The sequence below is a fragment of the Panulirus ornatus genome, chromosome 4 (assembly GCF_036320965.1).
Source record: "Panulirus ornatus isolate Po-2019 chromosome 4, ASM3632096v1, whole genome shotgun sequence".
Lineage (NCBI taxonomy): Eukaryota > Metazoa > Arthropoda > Malacostraca > Decapoda > Palinuridae > Panulirus > Panulirus ornatus.
In genome coordinates, this window is record NC_092227.1 from 90,275,350 (window position 1) to 90,287,888 (window position 12,539).

The 12,539-nt window shown below is 40.6% G+C and overlaps 1 protein-coding gene across 1 annotated transcript in view; it reads left to right on the forward strand.

The window, feature by feature from the left end:
- The window catches only part of LOC139764912 (uncharacterized), a 567,165-nt gene that overhangs the window by 61,453 nt on the left and 493,173 nt on the right, over positions 1–12,539 (forward strand). Inside the window, exon 4 of the mRNA XM_071691991.1 lies at positions 1,010–1,150. Coding sequence (XP_071548092.1) covers positions 1,010–1,150 — 141 coding nt within the window. The remainder of the gene's footprint in view (positions 1–1,009; positions 1,151–12,539) is intronic.

The window sequence follows — 12,539 nt, forward strand, 5'->3', positions numbered from 1 at the left end:
TGGCAACTTCATCCAACCACTCTATGCTTTCTACTCTGCCCACTTCTCACCTTTCACATGCCCCATGCATCTCTCACACATCAGCACTGCTTCCCGGAATATTGCTTACTTGTCACCCATTCCCCTTGATTCATTCACTCAGATCTTTTGCTATTCTATGCTTAGTCTCTCATGGTATTGCTTCACACAAGTTTCTTTTCCTAATTCACTTATTCTAGCTACTCTCCACCAATATTGTTTTCTTTTCCAAAAACCTCTACAAATTTTCACCCATGCCTCCATAAGATAGTGATCAGACATTCCATCAGCTGTCCCACTCAACACATTTACATCTAAAAGTCTCTCTTTTATGTGCTAATCAATTGATATGTAATTCTGTAGTGCCCATTGACCATCTTTCCTACTCACATACATTTATTTGTGTATGTCCCTCTTTTTAAACCAGGTATTCCCAGTCCTTAGTTATTTTTCAGCACACGCCATCACGCTGTTCACCATTTACATTCATGATACTGAATACTCCATGTCCCCCAGTTGTATCCTCAACTGCCATATTACTTACCTTAGCATTCAAATCACCTGTCATTCATACCTGGTCTCTTGATATTACTTACCTTAGCATTCAAATCACCTGTCATTCAAACCTGGTCTCTTGCATCAAAACTGCTAACATAGTCACTCAATTGCTTCCACAACCCATGGCTCCCAAAACAATGCAGAGAAAGCATATAGTTCACCAGAGCGATCTGACAGGTACTAAATAACAGCCCTCCCAACCCAATCTTGAACATCACTCCATCAGACATAGACCCATGTGAAACTACATTCTCCGGATATGTATGAATTACCCTTTCTGATTTGCATCTTGGATGCCACCAATATCTCTAACATTACAGGTACTGATTCAAATGTGGCCAGCTTCTTAAATGCTGTAGGGTCATCATAGAAAGAGATTGATGGGCAGGAACTTTGAAGGATAAGGATGTATTTGTGTAATTATACTTTTCAGGAGGCATATAAAAGTTGGTGCCCCAAAAGTGGTACCACTTGTAAAGGGTCTTGTCAGCAACAAGTAACAGATGATATTAGCTGCAGTGTGATCAGCCAGAAAGAAGCAGTTGTCCAGTTTTATCGTCCAGTTACTATCCCGGTATGTTTGTAGGTTCTGACACATTATCAGTAATATTTCCTCAAGGATTGATTTACTTTTGTGCATTATGATTTGTTGGGTCCTTTCTTCCTCTTTAATGTAACATCCTACTCTTTGTAGGAGGAAATTTAACGTTAGTAGTTGTGCACTTAAACTTGTACATTCTTTGCATTTATTTTCTACATGGTGTGTCCCATTAACATGAAAGAAGTAAACTGGGATATTTCAAGAAAATCATGATTATGACCTTCAGAATTTATCATAAGGAGGTGCTGGCATTCCCCACCCTTCACCAACTACTCATCCATGAAAGTGACAGTTTGCTCATTTTTGGCCCAACCTCAGCCAGTTAGAGACTGCCACACTAATGATATTAGCCCACTCAATCCTGGATTCTCAGCAGTTCAGCATACTCATAATCTACCTCCGGACCATCTTTTTCCTTCTCATGAATCATTATTCTTTTTCTTCCCTTTTTTCATATTCATTATCTAGTTTATGAAGAGAATGTTGTACTGTGTATGTACTTTGGTCAGTGTTTTGACACTTTTTTTTTTTTTTTTTTTTTTTATACTTTGTCGCTGTCTCCCGCGTTTGCGAGGTAGCGCAAGGAAACAGACGAAAGAAATGGCCCAACCCCCCCCATACACATGTATATACATACGTCCACACACGCAAATATACATACCTACACAGCTTTCCATGGTTTACCCCAGACGCTTCACATGCCTTGATTCAATCCACTGACAGCACGTCAACCCCGGTATACCACATCGCTCCAATTCACTCTATTCCTTGCCCTCCTTTCACCCTCCTGCATGTTCAGGCCCCGATCACTTATAGTGTCATATTTTATGTACCATTGCAGATGGACCTCCTTGATACAGCTTGGTAGGATAAACACACTGTGTAAGCAGAGTTGAAATTTCCAGACAAGTGGTTAGTTGTTTGAGCCTGGCTACTTTTGTTAACTAAGTGGGAGGAGGGTGTAGGGCAGTGGTGAAGTGGTTGGTGGGTTCTGCTCTTGGTTTATCACCCTGAGATCATTGTATGAATTCATTACCCAGCTAATACATAATACATATAATGGAATCTGTTACATTAGGTTGAAGTTTTTAAAGTACAAAAAGATTGTTTGGGTTTATAGTAGAATCAATATATCCTATGGAGGTAGAGGTGGCTGGTAGCCATAACACAGCTCTCCCCACAACACACACACACACACACACACACACACACACACACACACACACACACACACACACACACACACACACACACAGGCCTTCCCTCTATTCAACAAGGTTTGAAAACATTAAGTATGACTTGAGTTGATTATCTGATGTCATTGTCTGTGTACACTTATAAGAATGAATAAGTAGTATAGACCTATGGTTAAACTCATTTTAATGATAAATCTTGTTTTCTTTTTAGACTTTATTTTCAAATTGACTATCATTTTCCATTTCATTTCTTCCTATATGTTTATATGTGATGAACACAAAGATGGTATAGAAATTCACACATGCAATGTTTTATCTGAATACCCATCAGTACCCCTCCCTCTGAATAACCATGTGTTTAAGGGAATAAAAGAGGCCCTCTATTTGGATCACATCCCCCATGCCATGGAGATGTATCCACCCCACACATAGACAATCTGTTGGCCAGACTTTGCCTCTTTCTATATGTTTTGTCTGTTAATTGTTGTGACATGATAGAAAATGACATCACTGAAATGATTTTGGGCTGAGTAAATTGAATATACTGAACTCTGTTGTGCACATTCACATTTTGCCAAACATTATGAAAAAGTGAAAGTAACTTACTGATTGTTGTTTTGTTCCCAGCAGTGTAGTTTGTTGTGAGATACACCGTTAGAAATTTTTTTTGTTTGTGAAGATCACTTGGGACCAAAACTCCTCCCATGCCTCCGTGTACTGTCATGCAAACGCAAACCTTTCTTTCCAGTGATGCTTGTTGAGGAGCTCCTTGTCCTCTGGGACTCATTGGTGCACTCCTGCCATGTGGAAGTGGCTCCTCTGTCCCCTTGTGTCCCTCCAGCTGCAGGGTGTCGCAATTAGCAACACCATTTTTTTAATGGATTTGCCTCTGCTGCTGTATCAATTGCCTTATATGCAGCTGTTGGGTGGTGTGCCATGCTGCAATCCATCACCTTAACAATTTCCAACCACCTTTGAAAAAATATGTGTTTGAAAAAATATGTGCAAGTATTGAGTCCACCTCTCCCAATTTTTAACACAATTCATGGGCATATGGCACACCAAGATATATGTTATATTATAAAGTCAGTTATATATTTACTTTTGGATCCATTTCAAGACAGTTCACTTTGAAATGCCCATGGAGGTGGTTACCTTCTGAAGGGAGAGTCCACTTTCATTTAAAATAACTATGTAACCTTATAGAATTATCTGGCTCTGTTGCCTCACCAATTGCTTCTGGTGGTTGTGAGAAATACCTGACACATGCTGCTTCTGGAGGTTGTGAGAAATACCTTACACATGCTGCTTCTGGCGGTTGTGAGAAGTAGATGATGATGGCAGAACTCTCCACCTTGGTTTATAGTAAAATGTATCATTATTAAAGTTGTCATACTTTTACTTTTAAGTTCATATGTGTTTCAGGAGACAGTATTAGTATTTAATATTGTAATGTTGTTTCATTTGTCAGTTATGAATAAATGAACCCACAGTGTCATCCAACACTCCCAGCCACCTACTGTAGGTAGTTGAGAGGGTAATGCAGTTGGATGTGTTAGAGAGCAATGTGGGTTCAGTTATTTGTAACTGATGATGGCGAGATTGATCTTGTGTTTGTAGATATTCACCATATTGTCTTGAAACACATTGGATGTAAAAGAAATATTAAGGTATAATGAATGTATTTTATTTATTTATTCATTTACTATACTTTGTTGCTGTCTCCTGTGTTAACGAGGTAGTGCAAGAAAACAGACGAAAAAAATGGCCCAACCCACCCGCATACACATGTATGTACATAAATGCCCACACATGCACATATACATACCTATACATTTCAGTGTATACATACATATACAAACACAGACATATACATATGTACACATGTACATATTCATACATGCTGCCTTCATCCATTCCCGCTGCCACCCCGCCACACATGAAATGGCACCCCTCTCCCCCCTGTGTGCGCACGAGGTAGCACTAGGAAAAGACAACAAGGGCCACATTTCTTCATACTCATTCTGTAGCTGTCATGTGTAATGCACCACAACCACAGCTCCCTTTCCACATCCAGGCCCCACTAAACTTTCCATGGTTTACCCCAGACACTTTACATGCTCTGGTTCAATCCATTGACAGCACATCTATTTTTTTTTAATGACATATTTAACAATGATATATTTTGCTGTAAACCTAGGTATTGTGGGTGCTGTTATCAATTATTTCTCACAACCATTGGAAACAACATGGAGAGGAAGACTCTATAAGGTTGCATAGTTGGTATGCATGAAAAGGGGCTCTCCATATGGAAAATAGCCACCTGCTTGGGCACTTCAAAGCAGGCTGTCTTGCAGTGGATCCATAGGTAAATATGTAATTGAATTTACAGTTTATTTTATGGTGTGTAATATGTCCATGTGTTCAATAGCTAACTAAATTGGGAGTGGTGGACTTAGTATGTGCACATATTCTTTCTCAGGTGGGAGGAAATTGGTAGGTTGACAGACCTGCTGCTCAGTACACCACCCCACTATCTGTGGACAGGGCAGTAGTCACAAGAGCAGAGATAAATCAATGCATATGCGCCTGGTCATGTGAAGAAAGATCATGAGAGGCAAGTGTTTTGAGTGCAGCTGAGTGAGTGTGTCAGCAGCTTTGGGGCATGGGACCAGGTATTAGTGATGGGTGAATTAAATGCGAAGGTGAGTAATGTGGCAGTTAAGGGTATTTCCAGTGTTGTGATTGGAAATGAAGAGCTTGTGGATTTGTGTGCTGAAAAAAGACTGGTGACTGGGAATATATGGTTTAAAAAGAGAGATATACATAAGTGTATGTATGTGAGTAGGAGAGATGGACAAAGGGCATTGTTAGATTGTGTTAATTGACGGACGTTTAAAAGGGAGACTTTTGGATGTTAATGTGCTGAAAGTGGCAGCTGATCACTATCTTATGGAGATGAAGATAAAGAATTGTAGAGGTTTTCAAAAAAGAAGAGAAAATGTTGGGGGAGAAGTGAGTGGTGAGAGCAAATGAGCTTGGAAAGGAGTCATGTGTGAGGAAGTACCATTAGAAATTGAGTTTAGAATGGCCAAAGGTGAGAGCAAATGACAAGAGGGTAGTGGGTGGAGAATGGGATGTATTTAGGGAAGCTCTGATGGCATTTGGAAAAGGTGCATGCGGCATGAGAAAGGTGGGAGGTGGGCAGATTAGAAACGGTAGTGAATGGTGGGAAGAAACAAAGTTGTTAGTGAAAGAGAAAAGAGAGGCATTTGGATGATACAAAGAAGGAGTGCAAATGACTGGGAGATGTATAGAAGAAACCAGCAGGAGGTCAAGAGGAATGTGCAAGGGTTGAAAAAGAGGGCATATGAGTACGAGTGTTGGGGTGTGAGAGGATTATTAAACTTTAGGAAGAATGAAAAGATGTTTTGTAAAGAAAGTTGAGGGATAAGTTTGTTGGGATGTAAGTTTGAATGAAGAAAAATTGGAGGAAGTGAAGTGCTTTAAGTATCTGGGAGTGGACTTAGCAAGGAATAAAACCATGGAAGCATAAGTGAGTCACAGGGTGGGGGAAGGGGCAAAGTTTCTGGGACCAATGAAGAATATGTGGAAGGGGAGAACGTTTTCTCAGAGAGTAAAAAGGGTGTGTTTGAAGGAATAGTAGTTCCCAATAATATTATGTGGCTGCAAGGCATGGGTTATAGATAGGGATGTATGGAGGAGGGTGGATGTGTTAGATATGAAATGTTTGTGGACAGCATGTAAGAGAGATGTATGGTAATAAAAAGAGTGTGGTTGAAAGAGCAGAAGAGGGTGTGTTGAAATGGTTTGAACATAGGAGAAAATGAGTGAGGAAAGGTGACAAAGAGGATATATGTGTCATAGGTGGAGGGAACAAGAAGTGGGAGACTAAATTGGAGGTAGAAAGATGGAGTGAAAAAGATTTTGAGGGATCGTGACCTGAACATACTGGAGGGTGAGACGCATGCAAGGAATAGAGTGAATTGGAACGATGTGGTATACCGGGGTCGACCTGATGTCAATGGACTGAACCAGTGCATGTGAAATGTCTTGGGCGAACTAAGGAAAGTTCTGTAGGGCCTGGATGTGGATGGGGAGCTGTGGTTTTGGTGCATTACGCATGACGGCTGGAGACTGAGTGTGAACGAATGTGGCCTTTTTTCTCTTTTCCTGAAGTTACCTTGTTGAAGCAGGGGGTAGCGATGCTGTTTCCTGTGGGATGGATTGGTGCTAGGAATGGATGAAGGCGAACAGGTATGAATATGTACATGTGTATATGCGCATATGTCTGTGTATGTTTATGTATATGTTTAATGTTGATATGGATATGTATGTATATGTGCTTGCATGGGTGCTTATGTTTATATGTGTGTATATGAGTGGATGGGCCATTCTTCGTCTGTTTCCTGGTGCTACCTCACTGATGCGGGAAATGGCAGTCAAGTATATATAAATAATAGAAAATTTTCCCTTCCTCATAATCTTTTACAGAACCTTGCACACCAGACTCATTAGTGAGACTGGGCTGTAATTCAGTGCTTGTTCCTGGTCTGCTTTATTATCTATAGGTATGATGTTACCCTTTTCCATTCCCTTGGCACTGTGACTCTCTCCAGTGACATCTTGAACAATAATTCAAATACTTTATTGGATGCATCTCCCCAAATCTTTATCACATATGGTGAAATTTCATCGGGACCACGAGCCTTGTATGAGTTCAGACCTTTTAGTATCCTGTTTCCATCTTTTCTAGATATTTCAGTGATTTCCAAAACCTCCTAGCCAGTCCATCTCACTGGTGTTGGGCTATAGTGTCTTCCATTGTGAAAATGCATCTGAACTAGTTATTCCGTTCCTTACATCATCCTTTTTTAAGTATCATCTTGTGAATCCTTAAGCCTGATTAGCTGCTCCTTAACTGACAGTCAGCTGATACCAGATGAATTTTTGGAAATACTTTTCATCTGTCTTGCCCACAATATTCTCTTCAAAGTTTCTTTGTTCCAACTTGTCCTGCTATTCTCTGCTCTCCTATATTTTGCAAATACTTTGCTTTATGACATCTTTTACAAAATAATTTATCCCTCTATTGTACTGTTCCCTTGTACTTGAGGCTTAAATAGTGCTTGCCTTTACTCCTTTGTAAATTCGATAAAACCCCTCACCACAAAGTCTAAAAAGTGAGTGTTTCACCGCTTCATGTATCATCCTAATTGTTCCTTCACTGTTATCATTGCACATGTATTTGTTCCAAGATGTTACAGTTCTGTTGAGGATTATGTAATGATAACACCACTATATTCTTCCCTACAGTTATTGTTTCTATTGTTATTGTCTGAATGGACCATCTGCCACTATTTCCTGAAACTTCAAGCTCTCTTTTGTTAAGAAAGCCAATCCTCCCCATCTTTTACCTTCTCTTGCTTTTCTTGCTATCATGTACCACTCTTAGCAGAACATCAGGTGCACTTTCCCTTATATGATCTTCAGTTCTTTATGATTAACATTTAGTCCAACGACATTTGGACACACTACTTTCAGTCTGACCTTACTATCTCCTAATACTCCTGCCTTTACTGGAGTTCTGGAGGAGCTGCTTCTTCCTCTTGCCATGTATGACATTTCCAGTTGTTTTTTCTTCTAACTATGCTTTTTGTTTTTATTCCTTTCATGCTTAGAATTCTCACATTTGATGAATACCACACTGAATTCCACCATGCCTTTAAGATTCTTAGCTTTTCTAAGTACTTCCTGGCAAGATGACTCGAGTCAAACTACTTCCCGGCTAAATGACTCGTAAGTCAAACATGACCATAACTGGTCACCACCTTATATCTTGCTTATGACTACCAATTCCTCTTCTTTCATTTATCATAGAAATTGCATCTAGCAGTCCCTTAGCCTCCAGGAGTCTCTTGATATGCATTTCCTTTTTCTATCCTTTTTTCTTTATCTGGTGTGTGATCATCCAGTTCCAAGGTAATCAGTGATTTATTCCATCTGCTTTACTAATGTTTCTAATTTTGGTGCCACTCACTTTTTAGCTAGATTTCTTATTGTGAAAGTGTCACCCTCTGTGTCTCTCTAGCTTTCTTTTAGCCCTAGAACATTATCCATGGATCTATCAGACCCAACTTTTGTCAAAGTTCATGTGTTCTACGGGGTTCCCACATGTGTACTACCACATGGGTCCCTCAACCTTCAGTTCTTGTGCAGACATTGCCAAGGATAGGTGCATCACTCTGTACTCCTAGTCCATCTTTGTGTTTTATGGTGTTTGGTTCCAGTAGACCCTTCAGTAACGATTGTGTGGAGGTTAGATAACCTATAATTATACATGATATATATGTAGGAAGAGAGGAAAGTGATTGGTTCTCAGTGAATGTAGGTTTGCGGCAGGGGTGTGTGATGTCTCCAGGGTTGTTTAATTTTAATTTGTTTATGGATGGGGTTGTTAGGGAGGTGAATGCAAGAGTTTTGGAAAGAGGGGCAAGTATGAAGTCTGTTGTGGATGAGAGAGCTTGGGAAGTGAGTCAGTTGTTGTTTGCTGATGATACAGCGCTGGTGGCTGATTCATGTGAGAAACTGCAGAAGCTGGTGACTGAGTTTGGTAAAGTGTGTGAAAGAAGAAAGTTAAGAGTAAATGTGAATAAGAGCAAGGTTATTAGGTACAGTAGGGTTGAGGGTCAAGTCAATTGGGAGGTAAGTTTGAATGGAGAAAAACTGGAGGAAGTAAAGTGTTTTAGATATCTGGGAGGGGATCTGGCAGCAGATGGAACCATGGAAGTGGAAGTGAATCATAGGGTGGGGGAGGGGGCGAAAATCTTGGGAGCCTTGAAGAATGTGTGGAAGTCGAGAACATTATCTTGGAAAGCAAAAATGGGTATGTTTGAATGAATAGTGGTTCCAACAATGTTGTATGGTTGTGAGGCGTGGGCTATGGATAAAGTTGTGCGCAGGAGGGTGGATGTGCTGGAAATGAGATATTTGAGGACAATGTGTGGTGTGAGGTGGTTTGATCGAGTAAGTAATGTAAGGGTAAGAGAGATGTGTGGAAATAAAAAGAGCGTGGTTGAGAGAGCAGAAGAGGGTGTTTTGAAATGGTTTGGTCACATGGAGAGAATGAGTGAGGAAAGATTGACCAAGAGGATATATGTGTCGGAGGTGGAGGGAACGAGGAGAAGTGGGAGACCAAATTGGAGGTGGAAAGATGGAGTGAAAAAGATTTTGTGTGATTGGGGCCTGAACATGCAGGAGGGTGAAAGGAGGGCAAGGAATAGAGTGAATTGGATCGATGTGGAATACCGGGGTTGACGTGCTGTCAGTGGATTGAATCAGGGCATGTGAAGCGTCTGGGGTAAACCATGGAAAGTTGTGTGGGGCCTGGATGTGGAAAGGGAGCTGTGGTTTCGGTGCATTATTGCATGACATCTAGAGACTGAGTATGAACGAATGGGGCCTTTGTTGTCTTTTCCTAGTGCTACCTAGCACACATGAGGGGGGAGGGGGATGGTATTCCATGTGTGGCGAGGTGGTGATGGGAATGAATAGGGGCAGACAGTGTGAATTGTGTGCATGGGTATATATGTATGTGTCTGTGTGTGTATATATATGTGTACATTGAGATGTATAGGTATGTATATTTGCGTGTGTGGACGTGTATGTATATACATTGTGTATGGGGGTGGGTTGGGCCATTTCTTTCGTCTGTTTCCTTGCGCTACCTCGCAAACGCGGGAGACAGCGACAAAGCAAAATAAAAAATAAATATATAATATGTCCTATAGATCTTGGTAATGCAGGGAAGCTCTCCATCTGTCAGTGGGAAGCCATTGGTCTGGAGAATGGATGCCTCTAATATTAAGTCCTTTTAATGAATGATTTTTATGTAAATTTTTTTCATATAAATTCAAAAATATTTTTTCTTATTTTAGAATAAACACTTCAATTTATACTTACTTTACTTTCAAGTCATAAGGTAATAGGTTATCCAAGTTTTTGTATTTTTTTCAATGAATTGCAATTAGAATTTTTTTTTTTACCTCCTGCTGGGTCTGTTGGACACGAGGGTAATAAAATCATTCTTCATAATTGATGTATAGCGTTTTAGGATTAATTTCTCTTTTAGCTAAAAAGCATTGGTCGGTTCTGCATGTAGCATACTTTTATAAGCCTTCCATGAACAAGGTCATATGCTTTCTTGAGTGCTTTGTCTCTAATAGTGTGTATTATTTTTGTGTCTGTTTCTCTTAATTTCCTGTGTACCTGTGTTTTTCACCCCAAGTTTTTGCTCTTCTCCCTCGCTCTTCGCTTTCTGTTGGTCTTTTATCATAATTGCTCCTTTTAAACTTCCTTGCCATTTAATGTCATCACTGTGTGTGTGTGTGTGTGTGTGTGTGTGTGTGTGTGTGTGTGTGTGTGTGTGTGTTAGTCCTTTTCTCTGCTTAAACAGCTGTTAATATTGATTCATTAATGTCTGTGTGCTTTTGTCCTCTCCTCTATCTGAAAAGCTGCTGGTTATGCATCAGCCACTTTACCACACTTTATCTTGTGTAAGGCTTTCACTGCCTATCCTCTTTTCACCATACCACTTCCCATGATTTTCTCACTTTGTATATCTTTGCATCCAAAACACCCCAATCAACCATACTATTATTTAACACCACAGGCTTTCAGTAGCCCTTCAGAATATTCACTCCATCTTCTCTTCACCTTGTCTCTGCCTGTTAATACTCACCCATTTGCCCTCTTCATCCATCAATGCTCTCATGTTCTGCTCACACTATTGATATCCTTGTAGAATATTTTCTTATTCTCCCAGAAGTTTGCTGGTGCTTGTTCACCCCAACTCACATTTCCCTTTTTCAACCCCTGCCTACTCTGCTTAATCTCTTGCTACTTTGTCTTGTACAGATCCCAGTCACTTGCACTCCCTCCTTGCAAGTAATGGTCTTTTTCTGTTTCACTAGCAACTTAACTTTCTCATCCCACCAATCACAGCCTTTTTTCACATGTCCACATCCCACCTGTTGCATGCTACATACTTCTCTTGCACATTGAAGCACTGCTTTCCTAAATACCTCCCATTCCTCAACCACTCCATTAGTTTCATTTCATCTTGCCTTTTTCCGTTCTTCAATAAATCCACCTGGTATCTCATCATGCAAACTTCTTTTCTAAGGTCACTCACTTTCAACACCCTTTTCCCTCCAATATAATTTCCTCTTTTTCCTAAAGCCCCTGCAGACTATCACCATCACCTCATCTAAGTAGCAGTAAAAATTGTTTGTTACCCAACTTTTAGTTGCCCTCTCTTTATTATTATTTATTATATTTATTATTTATTATATTTTATTATACTTTGTCGCTGTCTCCCGCGTTTGCGAGGTAGCGCAAGGAAACAGACGAAAGAAATGGCCCAACCCCCCCCTTACACATGTATATACATACGTCCACACACGCAAATATACATACCTACACAGCTTTCCATGGCTTACCCCAGACGCTTCACATGCCCTGATTCAATCCACTGACAGCACGTCAACCCCGGTATACCACATCGCTCCAATTCACTCTATTCCTTGCCCTCCTTTCACCCTCCTGCATGTTCAGGCCCCGATCACACAAAATCTTTTTCACTCCATCTTTCCACCTCCAATTTGGTCTCCCTCTTCTCCATGTTCCCTCCACCTCCGACACATATATCCTCTTGGTCAATCTTTCCTCACTCATCCTCTCCATGTGCCCAAACCACTTCAAAACACCCTCTTCTGCTCTCTCAACCACGCTCTTTTTATTTCCACACATCTCTCTTACCCTTACGTTACTCACTCGATCAAACCACCTCACACCACACATTGTCCTCAAACATCTCATTTCCAGCACATCCATCCTCCTGCGCACAACTCTATCCATAGCCCACGCCTCGCAACCATACAACATTGTTGGAACCACTATTCCTTCAAACATACCCATTTTTGCTTTCCGAGATAATGTTCTCGACTTCCACACATTCTTCAAGGCCCCCAGAATTTTCGCCCCCTCCCCCACCCTATGATCCACTTCCGCTTCCATGGTTCCATCCGCTGCCAGATCCACTCCCAGATATCTAAAACACTTCACTTCCTCCAGTTTTTCTCCAT